The sequence below is a fragment of the Megalopta genalis genome, chromosome 8, assembly GCF_051020955.1.
Source record: "Megalopta genalis isolate 19385.01 chromosome 8, iyMegGena1_principal, whole genome shotgun sequence".
Classification (NCBI taxonomy): domain Eukaryota; kingdom Metazoa; phylum Arthropoda; class Insecta; order Hymenoptera; family Halictidae; genus Megalopta; species Megalopta genalis.
The window spans coordinates 16,363,168-16,384,011 of record NC_135020.1 but is presented as its reverse complement, the minus strand read 5'-3'; the positions used below and the strand labels follow the sequence as shown (position 1 = coordinate 16,384,011).

The window sequence follows — 20,844 nt, the reverse complement described above, 5'->3', positions numbered from 1 at the left end:
GTTCGAACGTATAGCAGTAGACGATAATTGAGATTTCAACGCTTCGAAGTAGACTGTCGTGGAGATTTCGACGCTCGGGATAGCTCTATAGCGGAGATTTCAACGCATCGAATTAGCATTATCTCGAAAACTTAAGTGCGTGGGAATTCTGCAATCTCGAAGATTTGAACTTGAAATTCAGGCGATCTGTAAGACTTTAACGCGTGGAAATGCTGTTATCGGAAAGGTTTTTAACGCGTATTAATGGCGCTATCGCGCAGAGATTTCACCGCGCATTAATGAATGCTGCACGCTGGCTCGGATATAGGGCGCTTTAAGGCGATACGGTAATGCTATCGCAAATACTTCATCGCACAGAGTAATGCTACTATCGCGTAGATCTCGATGCTTGATAGCGAAATTATCAGGGAGATCCTGGTATGCACGTAGCAAAAGCGCTGATCGCGAATATGTTAAAGCCTCCTAAAAACATTACATTGTAGATTTCAGCGGACGATACAGTTACTATAGCAGGAATCTAATCGCTTGATAGAAACGCTATCGCGCAGTTCTCCGCCGCGTGTAGTACACGCGAATACGTATAATTATAACGGAGATCTCGGCGCGCGGCAATAATTCTACCTGGGGAAGATTTGAGCGCGCGGTAATAGCGTCACGGAGTGTTCCGATGCCGGCAACAGTATGCTCGCCTACCACCGCCATCAAAGTGTTAAAGCATGCAACACTTTCCTCCGACGATGTTCTTCGCCCTCGTCTCGAGAAAGTGGCATGGAGCGTCCCAGTTTCGAGGACGATCGTCTGTTACGGTCCACGATGAACGATAAGCGCGTGCCCCGTTGGCGAAAAGCCGACGGAGCTTTCGTGGAAAATAACCTCGGAAATTTATTCACCCTTCGGCCGCCGGTGTAAGCGACCTCGAGGCACGGTGAAATAGATTTATTTGTGGAATTAGTATGCATACCGCACGGCAACCGGCCGAGCAAACGACGACGGGGGACGTGTGAGCGAGCAAAGGTGACATTAGATCCGAGATACCGATCGGTAAAAAAAGGATCGCGGCATTCTTTTCCCCGCTTCTCCCGTATAAATCTTATTAACACCGTCGATCGGGACCGATGGATTATGCATCGAGGTTACAAGACAATCGAGGAAGCATTCGACGGAGAGAAAACGGCCGTTCCTTTCGGCGCCGCGCCGATACGCTTTTACGTGCGGCGCGCCATCGCGCCGATCGCGCGATCGGACGCGGGAACCGGCGACGATAATAACGCACGCCTAAAATTGCTATCGCGGATAATATAGCCGGAGGCTATCGCGTGTACACAGATTTTTCTTAACGAGCTACGCGAGGTTCATAACCAGATAAAGATCGGCGTTAACCCTGGAAGAGATACCGGTAGACAATAAAAATAATTAGGTGCGAATGTGTACACCGACGAGCGATCAGACAAGCTCTCTACGATTACGAGCCGTGGAAAAAACAACATTCCTACGCGTTAGAGTACCACACCGACGCAAACCGATAATCGTATTCAATTACGTTAAACGCCGATAATGAGTTAATAACGCGCACGGTTTCCTTTCTTGCCGGCGATTGGTCGGCGGCGTTCGTGGAATCGATCCGAATAGATAATTAATGATCCTTATAGACGATTATTACTGAAACGATAATATACGCAAACAAAGTTCACCGCGTATCGTATCTTTATCTCCGACAATATTACATCTTTCGCTGCAATGCGTGCTATGACGTTTCTCCCTTGCAGAAAAAGGAAACGTTGCAGATCTGCGTCTACGCAGATTATGACAGCCATATGTGGCAGACTGTTAACACTCCTCGCAAATAATCTGTCACGATATTTATTCGTTTAATTGTTTACTTATGTACACGGGTAGGCACCCGTTCTCGCGACAACAAAACGAAAGCATAACTTACGACGAAGGACGGAGAATCGGTGAATCAAAAGTAAACGGTTTATAAAGTCTCGGTTGATGCGTAGTACAGTACTTGACGCTCAGATTGTGCACAAAAATGAACAATTTGGGAATAGGAGACACGATTTTTCAAGTCTTGAGGCACATTTTTCTAGTCGCCGATTGTCAAGATTTATAAAAACGAGGTGCACGGCTCAAATAATCGCATCAAATTGTCCTTTTCCGTGTACAATCGTCAATTAGGGAGAATTTGCTGTAATATGTCAATCTTATCGCTATTATTATTTATGAATGTTTATGTAAAACGGATGATGCGAATGCAACTCGGTATCGCGAGAAATGAAATCCGACAAATTGATGAAAAGATCTGCTTTCGAGTCCGCTGCCTCAGAGAACTCGCTGAAACCTCTTCAGGATCGACAGTTAAGGGGACGTGCTCGCCCATGGAGGCGGGTTTATTGAAATGCAAGCGAAGGAGCGAAGGGGGTGGGTTCTCGGGTCGCGTGGACAACACTCCCACGGAATATTAAACGCGTTTCCCTCTCCCCTGCGCGCATCTCGTCCGCGTGTCCCACCTACCTGCTACATTTGCGCGTTGAGGTAGGTGCACGCGGCGCTGGGCGACACGATAATGCATTCTGACGATCGCCGAGCCAGGTCTAACTGATGATGCCTTCAGCCTCGTTTCCATTGAACGTTTCCCGGCGAACCAACCGGCCAGCAAAAGACGAATGGACGATCGAACGGATCCGCTCGCCGCGAACGGAGCCAGCCTCGCTCGCTGATAAACGGCGGATTAGCCCCGTTTTGTGAGCATCGTTATGTTACGATTTGTCTTCGGGTGACACGGCGCCGCCACTGTTTTCCATTCCCCGTACCTGCGCAATCCGCCGCCACGAAACGCTCGCGGAAAACGGTCGACGACCGCTTTTCTTAATAGTCGATTCACGAGTTACGATCGACGCGATCTTCGGGGGGATCGAGCCTTTCGAAAGGTACGAAAGCCGATGTCGAAAGAGGATTCTGAAGGAATGTTTGGTCTAGACCTGTGGTTCGCGATGCCTAGAACAACATGCCGCTGCCTAGAATATTTCACGTTCCCAAGCCGCTGTTGGTTTCTGGGCGTAGAGATCGCTGAGATTGCGTCGGATCTTCTATTTTATCGGTTCATCGAGTGTCATGGAGACTCGGGATTGTAGATCGATACTTGCAAGTAACACATCACTCAATAAGTTTCCGGTTTAGCTAAGAAAAATAAATTGTTTTTTAGAAATTCGACTTTATTCGTCAACATACTCTTCTTCAAGAGTGATACATTCGTTCCAATGCTCCTCTAACTTTTCGATGCCTTTTTTGTAGAACGATTTGTCTTTGTTCTCAAAATAGGCCTCCGTTTCGGCGATCGCTTCAGCATTCCAGCCAAATTTCTTTCCCTGGAGCATCTTTTTAATGTCTACAAAAAGCCGGTAGTCGCTGGGGGCTAGATCTGGAGAGTACGGTGGGTGGGGGAGCAATTCGAAGCGTAATTCGTTCAATTTAACCATCGCTTAACCGCGCTCCGAATCGTCGACACGTTGTTGTTTTTGATCCGGCGCGAGCAAACGCGGCACCTACTTCGAAAGCAATTTACGCATGCTCGAATTGTTGTGTAAAATTGTAAACACGCTACCTTCTGATATCTTTAAGGGATCAGCTATTTCACGCAATTTCACTATACGGTCTTTCAAAACTATTTTGTGAACTTTTTTTATGTTTTTCGGAACAACTGCCGATTTTGGGCGACCAGAGCGTTCAGCATCATCGGTGTTTGTACGACCGCGTTTAATTTTAGCATACCAGTCGATAATAGTTGACTTCCCTGGTGCAGAGTCTTCGTAACGCTTATTAAGCCACTGTTCGGCTTCAACAGTATTTTTCCCCATCAAAAAACAATGTTTAATCGATACACGAAATTCTTTTCTAACCATTGTTTTGAAAATTACAAAACTGGGGTCACTAAAACTACTGTAACCTCTAAACTAATCATCAAAATGTCATGAAATTTTGACATGTATCGTTTGAAGAATGCTACTATCCAGAAATCATATAGGTTTGTCAACAGTGTTGCCATGTATGTGTCAGACCGGAGACTTATTGAGTCACGTGTTACGTCCGGTGTTCGGTAGATGTTCGGGGGAAATTGGAAAATCGGGAAATGCAAGCGCAGAGTCTTAGGGAATTTTGGCTAATTATTCTAATGTGTTTGTCAGTGCCGAAACAAGACGTTCAACATTGTACAGAATGTTCAATCTACAAGCTGTTGTGATAAATAAAAATATGAGTCGAATAAGCAGACAGAATAATAAAATAAAAAGAATAATAAAAAAATAAGAAAATGAAAGAATAATAAAAATGGTACTGCGGCAACATCAAAGAGCCTATTATTCAACCGTAATCTTAAAAACAGGCAGGTGAAAAATATACTCAAGATAAAATGATTTAATAACTGCAGTTTCCGTGCACCCTGCGGGAAAGTAACTTGTACAACTGTAGAACCCCTCGCTGCAGTCATTGCATGATTAATGCGAGAAACCATCGAACCGTCGACGAGCAGCCCTCGCACAGGAACGAACGAATCCTCTTCTCGCTGGAACGGCGCGGCGCGGCGCGGTGCGGCGGTCTATTTGCCCATCCCCGGTGTGTTCTCCGGCTAGATGATCACGAATGAACTCATTATATCGTTCTTTGCCGATCTCGCGCATCCGCGTGCTGGATTTGATCAGCGGCATTCGCTCCCGTTCCCGGGCGCCGTGGCTGTGCAAACACCGGTCGAGGAAAATATTTGCACAGGATAACGCGGCCCCTCATTATCGGGGTAGCTGCTCGCCGAAGGGGCGACGCGAGTTGCCCAGGTGCACTGCGAACAGGAGCAACAAGAGGAAGGACTCCGTCGAACCGGCGAGAACGAAGGAGGGGCGAATGTCGGCGAAGAAGGACGACCGAACGAGACGAACAGAGAAGGAGAGAGAGAAAAAGAGAGAGAGAGAAAGAGAGAGAGAGAGAGAGCAATCTCCTGGATCGAGAGAAACGGAGTCGAAGAAAAAGTAGGAGGGGGAGCAGAGGGTGCGAAAGGGGAAGAAAGAGATTGATTCGACATGCATAAATTAGAGAGGATGAGCCTTTATTCGGTGCGCGACTCACGGGATTGGGATTGGAATTGGGATGCGCGCCAGCGAGGAGTATAAATTGATGACTGTAGGCAAAAGGCAGGGGTTTATAATAATTAATCTTCGTGCGTGTATACGTGTATGCGTAGACACCCTATCTCCCTCAACCCTTCCGCGCGTCTTCGATCCTTCTTGCCGCGTTGAAGGCATCTGCCTGCCGTTCACCATATTTCCTCGCATCTATCGCCTCTCTCTTTTTCTTTCTTTTTTCTTTTTTTTTTGACGGGCATCCTACAGTCGGCAGAATGTCCTGTGACACTCGATTTTTCGTTTCGGCCGGCGCGGCGATAGAAGCGAGAAACGGACGCAGCCGGAAGACGGGGCCGCGTCTTCGCCGGAAACTAACGACCGGTGACAAATATCCAGGTGGCTCGGCCGGGCATGCGAGCCCGGAAAGGCGGCCCGCAGAGGCGATTAGGTATCGCGACGCGGCGCACAATAAATTATCGACGGCGGCGAGCGTGTGTGGCGCGAAGCGGGACACTCCGTCACGCCGGCCGTTGCTAAATTGAGGAATCATTGGCGGGAGTGCTTGCGCGCCGGCGATTATCGTTAATTGATAAATTCGATGGGCCCGCGGTAATTTATCGCGGGACGCCCGGCCATTTCTAACAGTTACTCGGAGCCGCGCGGATTCATTATGCAGCCGGCCTAACACCGCACGTACCACGCCAGGGGACTTCTGGGAAATCGATGGCGGATCGCGCGGACATCGCCGGGCAGATGAGGCAGCCTCGCGTGGATCCGCTGCATTTGTTAGCTACTGTCCACTCTGTCACCGGGCAATGTCCGGTTTATGGGTTTTTCAATGTACCTCGGGGCTCGAACATATGCCCCGAAGCAAATGAAGAGACGGAGTTCTTCAATAATCGTCTTGTAACCGTCTTCATCCGACCGCCTCTGGACGATGGTTTCAGATATGAAGAGTAGGCTAAATAGTCGTTTCGAACGATCGTTCTAAACGTCGTTCTAATTGTTCTAACTAATGTAGCTCCTAGAATCGTCGCAGTCTTGAATACCCCATCGTTTTCGATTCGCGAAGAACCATTACGATCAGTTTCAATCCACGAGGTCCGCTGCACACAACAGGCATGTCACATTTCAATCCGCGAACATCTTCTTTTCGTTCTAACGCGAAATTCGTGAAATTCATCGACTACCACATTCTACAGAGTATCCCAAAAATGTCTCCCATTACGAAATGTGGGGTAGCTGATATCATTCTGAGTAACTTTTTCCTATGCGAAAATGCAATTTGCGGCTTTGTTTACGAGTTATTAACGAAAAACACTGACCGATGAGAGGTGAGGGCGTATATTATATATATACACAGAGTGTCCCAAAAATGTCTCGCAATCCGAAAGTAGGGGATTCCTGAGGTCTATTGAAGCAACTTTTTCCTTAACGAAAATGCAATCCGCGGCTTCGTTTACGAGTTATTAACGAAAAACACTGACCAATCAGAGGCGAGATCATTTGGCGCGAGATGGCCGAGCCAATCAGCGGAACTAGGCTCCGTGCACTCGTTGGCTGAGCCGCCGCACGCCAGCCGAGCTCATCTCTTATTGGTCAGTGTTTCTCGTTAATAACTCGTAAACGTAGCCTCGGAAAACATTTTCGCAAAGGAAAAAGTTGCTTCAAATGACTTCAGGAACCTCCCATTTCCGGATTGCGAAACGTTTTCGGGACACCCTGTATAACTTTTCAATACGGTCAATCGAAGTTCTACATTGGACGTGACAATATTTGAAGTAACCATTTTGCGTCGAATTTCTGTTTGTGGGGATTGTGCGACGTACTCGAACGTGGGTTCGCCTAAGAGACGCGGTAAACATTTGCCCGCTGGATGGACGTGACGGTGTCGCGGCTGCTTTTTAACAAATCATCTAATTTAAACTGGAGTACTTCGGACGGCAATCGCGATGAAGGGGCGTTACCTAAAAAACTGTGACAGAGTTGCACACAAGATGAATGAACATGATGTCGCTGCAGCTTGAAAAACACGTGTTTACATCGGACCTGGCTCTTTCTGCCTGGATTGGAATAGTTTCAAGCTCGGCGCGTTGCGATCAATAGTTTAAGTAATCGTCTTTTTTAGCGATGGAGCGTTTCTTGTTGCCCATCTCATCGATCACGTCTATCACGAATATTCATAGTAGATCGTTGACGCGTTGCGTTCTTCTGTCCTCAACACCGAGAACCGATAAACGAACGATTACTATGCGATCTTGGTGCTCTGTATCAGACGTATACTGTTTCGTATTCACATAGAATACAAATTACGGTAGAATACAAAAAAGGTGACACAATTATTCGAGCCTTACAGCTCGTTATTATAGTCATCGATTGTCAACAGCTATAAAAACGAATAATCGTATGGACCGCAAGGCTCGAACAATCGTATCTCCTCTTCCCAAATTGTCCATTTTTCTGAGCGTCAATTAGAGAGAATTTACAGTACAGTAATTTCTCCCTAATTGTCGCCTAAATTGTGCAAAAAAGTGGACAATTTGGGAAGAGGAGACACGATTATTCGATTATTCGAGCCTTGCCGATTGTCATCAACTATAAAAACGAGTCGCATAGCTTGAGTAATCATAACTTCTCCTCCTAATGCTTAACATCCTCTCTCTCAATCTCTCTCTCGAAACTGACAAGGAGAGTGCAAGGCCCTGGGATCGCCGATTTTGTTGGAACTTTATACACTTATGGATATATCATTATACGCTTTGCAAATAGCTTTGCAAATAGCTTTTCAATAGCTTTTCAATTGCTTCTCAAATACGTATGGTCTTAGTTTCATTACTTCGATTAAAAATTATAAATGATGGTGCTCGCGAGCCGAGGAAGAGGCAAGAGACACCTAAAAGCGATAGAAATCTCGGTTCACAAGTGTTGATTATTAGGTTGGAAACTATGAAACGGGCGTTTTTGATAGAGAGCGAGAGCGAGAGAGAGAGAGAGAGAGTTTGCGTCAGAATTAGAGCCGAAATGCCGGCATGATACTGTGGTGCGCGATCGAGTCGTAGAATTCTCGCGGCCGGACAAAGGTGCGTGTGCGTTAACAAAGAACACGGTTTGTCATTTCAGACGGCGAAGCCGGGGCGAGGAGGAGACGAACAGCGGCGTGGTCAACGACGACACCTCGCAGCAACAGCAACAACAGCCGAGCTACGTGTCCGGGCAACGTGAACCAGAGGAAGAAGAAGAACTCGGGGCGGAAGAGGCTGCGGCGCAGGCGGCCCAATCGTTGCAAAGCGGTGCCGAGGGCGCCGACCCTGAAGTACACAAGAGGGTTGCTGCCGTGCAGGTGCAGGTGCAGAGTATGGAGGGCGACTGGCGGACCTACTGCGAGCACCCGCTCTCCGTGGCGACCGCCGCGATGCTCAATCTGCAACAGCAACACCAAGTCTCGGCTGTCACCAGCCACGGCGACGATCCGGCCGCTTCCTACGTCTACGAGTACTATAAACTGCCGGAGAAGACCGCGGCCGACGTCAAACTGCCGCCCACTCACGAACTATGGTCCACGTGAGTCTCTGAATAATCTTACATTCGCCGTATCTTAACGAACTTGGTCGCTTGCTAACAAACCTGTTGGCTGCTTAACAGGCTTCTGGAATCGAATAGTATCGATAGTTACTAGAATAACTGTCGAAAGTTTTCTAATAGGATACTTAGAACCGGAGATCGACGGTTCAGCATTTCTCGAGCTACTCATTAGGGATGGGAGCTAGTTAGATATGTACTTATGAAATCTCGAGCCAGTTTCAATAACCAAGTTGTATTTCATGGGTTTCGATTGCTGTTCAAAAATTTCATCGACATACAAATCTATCGGACACTAAAATTTACTGGTTTGTCCTATCTGATTAAAGTTACAAGATTGCGCTTGTTTGGACTTTGTGTAATTTTCATTATAATACGTGCTTAAATGTAAAAGTTCAGTCATCTTACATAAAAACACTTCTGTCATTTCAATAATCCTATGATAATAAATTGGAAACCGATTGTTGACCGATACTTGTAGATTCGAAAACGTACTTGGGAATTAATAATAATAATCCCCGGTGCTAGAAAGATTCGAACCTTTCAGAAACGCTTCTCGAATTCTGATTGCGAGATATTTGCGAATACCTACATTTATCATTGTTATTAGTAGGTATTTTAACTTTCCATTGTCTCGAGTCTCGATGTAGCATTTATATCGAAGTTTTTTCGCTTCTACATAATATTGAGACAGTACTGTACGTATGGACGACTCGGAAACCAATCCTTGCGCAAGTCTATTAATCTTACAATTGAGCTAAATTAAGATTTCGCAAAGTAGCTGTAAAAAGCTTTATTATTAGCTTAGCTAATAATGCTAAGGACAATTTTCATTGTAAGATGGCATAGAAATGAACTTAAGCAGAGGAGAAATAAAGGGAAAACTTTTTTAGGAAAAAATTCCCTCTGAACAAGTTTTTTAGTCGATATAAACGCTGCTAATTGTAGTTTATTTATGAAAAAATTGACTATATTGATTTATCGACCGAAAGATCCTATAATAAAGACATGTATGCGCGACGTAACTCATTTTCAAAGTAAAGTGGCCTTACACCGATTGACCTCCGAACCATCCTTATGTACAGTAATGTCTCTCTAATTGATGCTCAGATGTCCACAAAAATGAACAATTTAGCAGAGACGATTATTGTTATATATTATTATTATATATTATTATTTAGCAGAGCAGACACGATTATTCGAGCCTTGAAGCTCATTTTTATAGTTGTTGACAATTCGTGACTATAAAAATGAACTGCAACGCTCAAATAATCGTATCTCCTCTTCCTAAATTGTCCATTTTTTTGCACAATTTAGGCGACAATTAGGGGGACATTACTGTACAGTAAATTCTCTCTAATTGACGCTCAGAAAAATGGACAATTTGGGAAGAGGAGATAATATTATTCGAGCCTTGCGGCCCATTTTTATAGGTGTTGATAATCGATAACTATAATAACGAGCCGCAAGGCACGAATAATCGTATCTCCTCTTCCTAAATTGTCCATTTTTGTGCACAATCTGAGCGTCAGTTAGGGAGACATTATTGTACTTCTAAAAGGTTCGCATCTACTCGGTCAGAGTTCGAGTATACTTGGAAGTTTAAATTCCGCCAAATACTTACAAAAGAGTTCCAATCTATCTCTCTCTCTCTCTTATCCGGATTCGAGTGTATTTGAGAGTATTGCCTTTCTTATTCGAAACTATTCAGCTGCCTACTTGCAGTACACATAATCGCGTCTCGACTTCCTCTAAATAAAGTTTCGATGTTATAAGTAGCCTGCGGATTTTTGTGAAATTATTTCTTGTAGTACAAGCGTTAGATATGTTCCGAGTTAAAGGTTAATGAAGTCGTCTCTTTATGTAAGCATTACGTTGACGCGTTCATATATGAAATCCGCAAGCTGCATATTAATTTTGACACAGTCCACGAGCACGAGTCTATTACTAATTCAAAAAAAAACGCGTTGCCTCGACGGTCCGCTTGCGACACGTTACTATCTACACCCGGGGGGTACTGAAAAATAATTCCCCTGAATTCCCCTGAGCACGCAGGAACGCGTTTCCAGAGAGTAGAATGCGAGTCTCGGCGCGCATCGCTTACGCAGCTGATCGGCGTCGAAGTCTCCAGTTCTGCTCTCGGTTACGACGCTCGGATCCGACCGAAGAAAAAAAATGAAACAAGAGCATTATTTAGTTCACGTCGGAACGACCTGACAGATTTCATAAAGGAACGTTCGGTTCATCAGAGGCTCGTCGACTCCCTTTATGCAAGCAGTCCGGAGTATCAGCCGGATACTTTCATGCAAATAATATTGCACAAAATGCCCGTGATCGAAAGTCAGCCCGCATATCGTTGAAGAAACGTCCGAAATTTCGTGGTTGTCCTCGCGGCCCGAATATTACTTTCGCAACGATCGTTTAGGCGGCTCATAAATATTCACGAGCCGGCGAGCTCGTTCGGACGAATTTACGAACCGATAAGCGCTCGATTTCAGATCGGCCGGCCGGCAGATAATCCACGGGGAGTTCGTTAAGATAGCGGCGCGCGACGACCGGGTGAATCCGGGGAGCTCGATTAGCGTAGATCGGCAGATAGCCGCGTGTAAACGTCGCTGAAAACACTCTCGGCCGTGGCTCGACGCTTTATTAACATCCACGGTTTCCCCGTATCTCGATTAATAGTGCCGCGCGCATAATTGAGTGCTCGCGGGTAGCATAATTTATCGCGACGCCGGACTATGTGGAACAATCGCGTGATGCCGGGCATCGGTTCCCCGCATGGAAACGCGAACCGTGGTAAAGACGATCTGCCGCGCGCGGGAACTTTCGCGGAGAGTTTTATCGCGCCGCGGATTCTACCGTTTGAAATTGAGATTAATGACCGGCGACGGATTTTCACGGGAACGGATTTACGGCGCGCCGGTTTATTGCGCTATCCCCGCAATTTATTATGCCAGTTACTCGTCGCGCGCGATGACGTGCCTGGTAGCTGAAAGCGTGAAGAAAACTCGAACGTAAACGGTCTCATTTAGTCGGATGCCTTGGGGAAACGAGCCGTCAGAATTTCCGTTGCGAATCTTCGGACTGTTACCTTTTCAAAAACGCTTCGTTGATTTGTTCATCCGCAAAATTTTATCGAGGAAGCTTACCGGAGAAAGCAGTTCAAACACTTGTGGTATTTCTCTGCTGGAATCGCTTCGTTTTTTCTCCTCGAATTAGCATACTCGCCGCTTATCTGTATGTATACCACGAACAATGTCTGTTCCAGCTACTCGTAGGACTTGTTGTAGTTCGAATTGCTTCGAACATTTGATACTTGTGCGCAAAAGCAGCTAATTGGGTTTATGATTTAGTGAGAACGTTCAACGTTGAAAGGAGACATTGTCAAATAAAATTCCCACAAAATGGAAGTACAGTAATGTCTCTCTAATTGACGCTCAGTTTGTCCTAAAAAATGGACAATTTTGGAAGAGGAGATACGATTATTCGAGCCTTGTGGCTTGTTTTTTATGCTTATTATATAGAAATATAGAAATATATATAGAAATATATAGAAATGAGCTGCAAGGCTCGAACAATCGTATCTTCACTTCCTAAATTGTCGATTTTTGTGCACAATTTCGGCGTCAATTAGGGAGACGTTATTGTAAATTTATTTTCACTCTTTTCGCGTTCTAAACAGCCCGCGCAAACTTGAATTTGTTCGAATGTATTAGAATAGAATTTATTTCGTTCATCATTCTCGACAGCTAAATTTAAAATCGACCTTAGGAGGACTGCATTCGTTCCTTCCTTCATCATTTGCACGTTATATTCGCCGCGAATCCGTTATGGCAATATATAAGTAAATAAAAATGAATAACGAAAACAAAAAATAAATTGTCGGCCATATGTGACCGACAACGCGACCGAGCCAACGCGTTATATAACCCTTCTATTGTCCGATTTGTTCTCCACCGGTTTATTCGGATAATCGAAGTCCCGTCGTACTCCACTTTGAACCTAGCGTAGCAGAGTATGCAGCTTCCTATGGGAAACAATATTTTAGCGATCCGAAGGCATCGGATTCGCCTACGGGCGATGCCTGTCGAAGGTCGATCTTCCGTGACCGATCGGAACCGGATTTTTCAGAGTCGCCCGGTAATTACGTTTTCCCCGGGGGTGGGCGAGCGCGTGCAAACAGTGGCAGGCGGGGCCTGGGCTGCCGATCCTCTCGGCGAGGCATCAGTCAAGCACGACGACCGGGGGTATCTCGATCGCGGATCGATCTTCGGCTTCCGCGGCCGAATCAAACGCGTACTTTTATCGGGCCGGTGTATCGCGGCGCACGAATGCTCGGCCGCGTGACGGGCCCGCCATAAATCTCGATCCCGGATCGGCAACAACGCGGGCCGCGCTCGACTAATTCGAATTTCATAACCGAATCCGGGTATCGTAGAATAGAAACGCGGCAGCTATTTATATCGCCTGTGCTGTGCGAGCTCTTCCGGTCCATTTGCTCGGTTTGCAAACTCCCATGAGAGTTAGAGGGAGAGAGAGAGAGAGGTGTGTGCGGCGCGCATCGTCCTGGATCCGTGACACGGGCCCCCGGGAGCCCCTTATTTTGGGACCGATCGAGTGCCAGCCACCGTGCCGCCCTTCTTCCAGCGGAATCGGTACGCGACGGGGTAAGAAATTCGTTTTGCACCCCTTCCTGCGTCGCGCCGCACCCTTGCCAGCCTCTGATTTATATCGGCCGCTTAGCATATTTTGTAATTTACTGTTGAGAATCCTTAACGTACCAACGGGATCCGTGGTACCCGCCAGAACAGACAGGCGGACGGACGGAGAGCCTCTCTCGTGGAGGCAACAGTGACATCAGCGAGCTGCAGGGAGATCTGCCGCCCCTAATCTTCCCTCGCATCTCGCCTCGGCGCGTCCTCCGATCTCCGTGCTCCTGGATCTCCCTTTAGCTACCGCTTTATCTGTTCCGCTATCTGTTGGCCAACCTCTTCTACACGTCTCTCTCTCTCTCTCTCTCTCGCTCCTTCTTTCTCTCTTGATCTTTAGGCAGGCTCCCGCGGCCTGCATGATAACATCTCGACAATTTGTACGCCGGTGGATCGTTAAAACTCCTCGAGGAGCGAGCAGACGCTCGGCAGCACGAGCTTAATCCAATTTCATTGTGTCGCGGACGCGCAGGGGATCGCGATCGACGCGTGAGACTCGCCCCGGGGATCTTCCATGGGAGAACTGGATCTCCGATTCGCTTCCCCTTTGCCAACTTTGGGCGTCCCTCCTCGCCGAGGAGTCTCGATACGGTAACCTGGATCGGCGAGCCGATCGGACCAGTCCAGTTTGTTTCGTGACTATTGGAAACGTTCGAATGCTTCTGCCGGGAATGATCGAATCGATTGATTCAGCGTTGTTGCTCGCATTCATATGGAAGTCGATGGTTCCGCTCCGGTAATTTGTATAAAAATGTGTGCGAGTTCGTTTTCGCTTCTTTGGTTATATTAGTATACTTCGAATCTTTATGCGAGATGTAAATTGTGCGAAACATGGTTTCTTTCTCTTTGAAATCATTTCAATAACTCGAAATTAATGTATAATTTCGTTTAATTGGTCCACTATCTTATGTCTTGCCTATCCAATTTTACCATAAACGCATACAATCTAGTTAAAGTCCAGTTATTAAAGTAGTCGTTAGTCTAGATATTAAAGTAGTTATTAGTCTAGTTATTAAAGTAGTTATTAGTCCAGTTATTAGAGAGAGAGAGAGAGCCCTCGGATCTTGAAAATGAAAGTTTACCACATGCAAGAAACGGGAACCGAGTAGAATCATTGTGACTAAAATTGTATATTTCTGTCTCGCCTATTCATTTCTATGATGATATTGTTGCGAATCTCTCTGTTTCTCTCGCGTCGCGGCATTTTATTTACAATAAAAAATATAAACTATAATACAACTCGATTCAATTATATTACAGATCTTTGAATTTGAAATGTTGATCGTTCGACGGTCCGATCTCGACTCTCGACTGTCCATTGGTATCACTCTTCCGTGGCAACCCCTATCTTCCATTATTTCTTAAGGAGTTGATCACAACAGGGCAGTTTCGCATTACAGCGACTTGATTTGGACCAGTCGCCGTAACAACATAAAAATTTTCCATGATATATAAAGTCCGCGGTCAAACCCATCAAAATGACGTGTACAGTCTGAATACGCGTATCTTCTATCGCATTGTACAGGGTGTCCCAAAAATGTCTCGCAATCCGAAAATGGGGAGTTCCTGAGGTCATTTGATGTAACTATTTCCTTAGCGAAAATGCAATTCGCGGCTTCGCTTACGAGTTATTAACGAAAAATGGTGGCCAATGAGAGACGAGCTCGGTTGGCACGTGGCGACTGAACCAATCAGCGGAACTGGGCTTCGACCGCTCGTTGGCTCGGTTGCCCCGCCTCTTATTGGTCAGTGTTTTTCGTCAATAACTGTAAACAAAGCTGCGGATTGCATTTTCGCAAAGGAAAAAGTTACTTCAAATGACCTCAGAACCCCCCCCCCCGCAATTTCCGGATTACGAGACAATTTAACCCTGTATAATTAGAAAAATAGACGAGATCAACTGAATTTATAATTTCGTTAGACACGTTATGACAATCAGATTTCGACTACGCCGGATGAAATGATTAACCTCTGAACCTAGAAGGAGGTAAGTGTGGAAATAGCACGAAATCCGTAAAAAAAACTTGCAGCCGCGTGAAAACAGGTAGGACAAGAAAGCTCGAAATTTGACTGGAGGATACGGAGACTTTCCTAACGAGAGAAGACGCTTAGGTAATTGTGAGTAATCGCGCAGATCGCATGAAACCGAAGATATTAAACTTTGTCAAACTTATCAGTCGCTTGAACATCGGTATAAATGCGCTGAGAAGATCCTGTTGAATTTTCGTGACATTGAGAATGATGCCGCGAGGCGCGCGAGCGTGCCCGGACAGCCTATCGGAATCCTCGGGAATGCAGAAGAATCTAGAAAGTTTGTTGAAACGTTGCCGCCGCGTTGAAAAATCGAAACTGATAGATCGAATCCATCTCTGCCTACGTGCCCGTACGGGAATCCGAAGATACGGCTTATCTTTCGACTTCCTTGAACAATTATTTATAAGCCAGGTGCTAAAGTTTGACGCCTCATGAATCTCCGCCGGAAAAACGCGTCGCGTTGACTGTTGACCGCGACAAAAAATCCCAAAAATCTCCGCCGGATTCCAGAAACGAGTCCTCGTTGTCGCGCCAGCACGAAAATTTATAACCAAAATTTACCGCGACGTTGCTTCACACTCCGCGGAAATTATTGATCGTTCGATCGCTACTTACGAAACTGTAAACTTGATGAACACGCAGAAGCAACATAACGCGCACCGACGAAAATTTAGAAAATTACCCTAAGCGAAAAAAAACGGTTAACCTCGAGCCGTTATTAGCGAAAGCTCCGTTAACCGCATTAACCGAGCCGTCGTCGACCCTCCAGGATCAGTCACCCTCGATTAAGAATTGCGGCGCGCCGGTCGCGGCATTAATTGCGGCCGAAGGAACATGGCGCTCGCGGACTCTCTCGAGTTTCCACGGGTTCTAACAAGACAATTTGTCGGACGGTAGCTGAAAAATCCTGTCCGGGCTGTTTTCCGCTGTCGCGTCCTCGCCGGGCCGGCGATGACGTACGATTTTAGCGGACGCGCGTTTACATCATCGGCTATCCGCGGGAGAATTCGCCTGAGAGACTAACGTCTTAACACCGGCAACGGTATATGCCTAACCCAGACCTTGTGTTCACGGCGCAGGCTATTAGTAAGCGATACCAGCCGAGACGGAGCCGTTTGCACGCCGGATAGCCAGGGAATCGCGAGAGGATAGGGAGAGGACCGCGCGTCCTCGCGATTATTCCCGCGAGCAACGCGTCGCCGCAACATCTCCACGGTTCCTCGGACGTTTCGTCCGCGTCCCAAGGCGTCTCTAAATTGTCTGCTCGTGACCTATGGCGCGCGAAGACGCGAGGAATTCGCCTGGCCACTCTCGCGTCCTGGGAGGTACAGATAGAGGGGATTAACGGGGATGCTGCGCTAGGATGATGATTAAATTAGCATTGGCCGAGCGATGTCTCGCGGCGGATAATCTTCTACACCTATCACGGGGGATGAAGCGACCGCGAGTGTAGGATATTACACTCGGCGATCTTACATTCTTGCTTATTATCTGCCAACGATATTTCAGTAATCGCTCCGTGCCATTTCTTTTCGTTCCTTAACAACTCGCGAGCACATTCGAGTTCGTTCAGTTGTCTGTATCTCAAACAGTGAAATTAGTATAGAATTCAGTATAGTCTATTGGGTCGTTCGGAAAGTTGTTTCGTTCTTTAACAGAAATTTCGTTTCGTAAGGGTGTTGAATAGCACTTGATTCGGTATTTTGCGGATTAAAAAAACAGGATTTCTACGTAAGCGTTAAATTTCAAAGCTACCAGAAAAATCTCAGAAAGTTATTTTTCACCCTGAACGTGTTAAAAAATCGTCTTTTATTTTCTTGCGAAAAAACGAAACGATATAATGATCCTTTTAACCTCTGCGTGCGACCAAAATGTGTACAGTATTTTAAACTTAATTATTTAAAATGTTTTATATAATTAAAAGTGTACAAAGAGTGGGGACTTGGAGTGGTTTCGTGATATTTTGTCAAGAATTATTAACAACTACTAAAAGTAAAATGGAAGGATCGACAGAGGATTGTTTCTTAAAAAATACGTCAAAAGAGGCAGCAATTTTATTCACATTTCAACAAGTGATGTGTAGATTGTTATTACGTAGCAATTTTTTCTGAAATTTTTATTTAAGAGAAAATTATCGAGCTTCTTTTGCACACGGTACGATCATTGAAAAGACTATTAATAGCCTTCAGCTGAGAGAAACGTTGATTTTTACACAGAATGCAACATAGATAAGAGTTATTCCTTTGCAACAAACTGAGCACTTCTGTTCTTAAGTTTATCCTTATAAAAATTAGCAAGAAGAAACTTGTATGCTAATGTAACACATTAGAATATTTAATAAGTTCTTCAACTACCATGTAGAAATGTACATTTTCTAGACAAAGTGTATACGACGTGAATTATAGACTTTATTAAAAGAATTGAACAATATGTCAATGTATCTTGAAATCGACGAAAACAATTTTTTTATTTTGCACGAGAACTCATATTTTGATTCGTTGACGATTTTATTACGTTAGAAACGGATATTCAGCAATTTCCGGTTCGAAGATTTTATCATCCGTCAAAAGCCACGATGGGAATCGGATTGAGTTACTATTCCGACACCTAAAAATCGCGTTTCTAATTTTCTCAGCTCCGCGTCGGGCCAACGCGACCAATGTAACGAGAGTTACGCTCATTGGGAATCGTAATTGGCCGTCGATTTTTTTTCTTGCGACGCATCGCCATCCGGAAATCAAGGATCGCGATAAATACAGGCATTCTATGGGGCTCCGTGGACCCCGTCGAAGTTTCTAAAGTATCCCGAGATGTTACTAACGACGGTCGAAGTTCCGTGTGATTGCGCAACCCCGAAGACACAGCCATAAACTACGTCGGCCTCCGACGAACCTACGGCTCTCGTGCCTGGATCGGCGGTGTTCAGGGACGAGAGTGCTTCAAACTATTTTATGGGGGTTATCCTAATTTTATTGATCCTTGGATTTTTCACGGTGTCGACGGTAAAGCCCGCATCTTCCGAGATTCAGATATTTACAAGCTACAGAGAGTCAAATGTCTCTCGCGATAAATAATTCCTGCGGCGAGTTACTGGCTGGGGAAAAAAATTGTTGCGTTAGAAATTAGAATTCGTTAGGAAACGAGTGGAATCTTACTACGTTTCCTGTCAACATTTCGTACTGAAATATTAAGCAAACTTTCGTACGCATTCATTTATTGCGAAATTATTAACCCTTCTGCTGTGTACCGCTTGTCATAGTTTTGTGTTACAAGTACGTGCATTCGTCTCGCTAGACAATTTTTTTTTATATGTATTCATAAATATGTACCCAAGAATAGACATAAAATATGTACCCAAAAATCTACTCAGCTAAGAAGTTAATCATTGAACTGCAGACGTTTATGCAAAATAAAAATTGTCTGCCTTACTTAAGAGACACAGAAGCTAGACATATATTTCGTTCCTCTTTTAATAATTGCAACAAATTTAAAGCCTTGGTTACTCAGATTTTTCTCGTGTTTAAATTCACGTTTACTGATTTTTCTCATAAATGCATAAAATCCGCGATCTATCAACACTAAACCTACCATTGCAGTGAAATGATCAATCTCACATGTTTTATTTTCAAATTGTTGAAATCGTCAATTATCTTGGTTAAAAAATGATCGAATCAATTCCTTCGTAGAAGCTTACGTTATAGTAAAAACGACAAGAAGCCTAAATTAATTCAGCCTTACCATTTTCACAAAACATAATCGCAAACTCTGCCGTCTCTTTTGGTTTTTACGAAACGATCCACGAAGAAAGGAGTTCGTACGGCTTGAAAGCAAGTGCCCGAGGAATGTCATTTTCTGCCGGTGTAATTCGTGCGAGACAGAAATTTCGGAGCGGTCCCGTAACACAGAGAATGCCACTTCTGACCTTGCGAAAGTTCGCGCGAAGCGTGCCGCTCCTAACGACCGAAATTATTATTACCCAAGCGGCAGAACGAGCCCATTAAGCCGCAGAAAGTTTGTCAAGTCGACGAAATCTCGCGGCGTGACGAGCAGCGAAACTGGCAGATAATTTCGGAGAGGGGGCTGTTACGCCGGTGCCCGAGTCATTTGAGGCTCGCCATGGGGTTGTAGCATCGCCCGGAATCGGCGTATGGTTTCACAGCAAGCCGCCGCCGTAAAGCCGCGTCCCTCGAGATCGCTACTTTAATCTAAACGCTTGCACCGGCAAATGACAAGCGCTGCATGCTCTCCTCGAAGCCGAGGAGCACATTGAAACAAAGAGATTGAATTCTTCTTCGAGTTTTGATGGAATTTTGTACGCGGGACAGTGAAGCCGGTTACTGTGGAGCGTGGGGTCACCGATTGCTGTGCCCGCGGTTTCGTTTTCGGGAATAAATAACCTTATATTTACCGAATATAATATAACGAGCTTATTATAACGTGCTTATAAGCGCATAATATAAGCACTGCATGCTCTCCTCGAAACCGTGGAGCACATTGAAACAAAGAGATTGAATTCTTCTTCGAGTTCTGATGGAATTTTGTACGCGGGACAGCGAAGCCGGTTACTGTGGCGCGTGGGGTCACCGATTGCTGTGCCCGCGGTTTCGTTTTCGGGAATAAATAACCTTATATTTACCGGATATAATATAACGAGCTTATTATAACGTGCTTATAAGCGCATAATATAAGCACTGCATGCTCTCCTCGAAGCCGAGGAGCACATTGAAACAAAGAGATTGAATTCTTCTTCGAGTTCTGATGGAATTTTGTACGCGGGACAGCGAAGCCGGTTACTGTGGCGCGTGGGGTCACCGATTGCTGTGCCCGTAGTTTCGTTTTCGGGAATAAATAACCTTATATTTAAATTTTTTTAATATAATATATATTTTTTAATAAAAAGATTTAATACGTCTTATTCGATTAATATAAAGTTAACCAGTCAAGCGCGTTTGTCGTGTATACACGTCAAACCAAATCTCTATTACGGCGCGTTCGACGTGTTTACTCGTCGTTAAAAACATAAAATTACCATTGACTGTGAAAACTCGAAATTTTAATAAAATACAATAAGAATATTATTCGGTGGGATGTTTCCTTTATATTACCAATAGAACTGCTAAGTATTTCATACGGAGGGGGTGGTGGAAGATGTACCGTCTGTTCGAAAAATGGAATCCGTAAGGAGTCAAGATACTGTTGTAAGACCTGCGAAGTGCCACTTTGTGTGGTACCGTGTTTCGAGAAATATCACACCGAACTCAATTGAAACTCTTAATATCCTTTTTTCTACATGTGTCTTTCTTGTTTATGTATTTTATTATTATTTGAGAATTTTTAAGTTTATAACAACGATAACTTTTCAGAAAGTTATTTAAGTGTTTCTTAAATAAAAATGTAGTTCTTCTTCG

General features: G+C 45.0%; 1 protein-coding gene across 3 annotated transcripts in view; it reads left to right on the top strand.

Moving 5' to 3' along the window:
* The window catches only part of grh (grainy head), a 242,857-nt gene that overhangs the window by 166,124 nt on the left and 55,889 nt on the right, over window positions 1-20,844 (top strand). For all 3 annotated transcript variants that reach the window (XM_033483077.2, XM_033483079.2, XM_033483081.2), the window contains exon 4: window positions 8,232-8,672. In XM_033483077.2, the coding sequence (XP_033338968.2) occupies window positions 8,232-8,672 (441 nt within the window). The remainder of the gene's footprint in view (window positions 1-8,231; window positions 8,673-20,844) is intronic.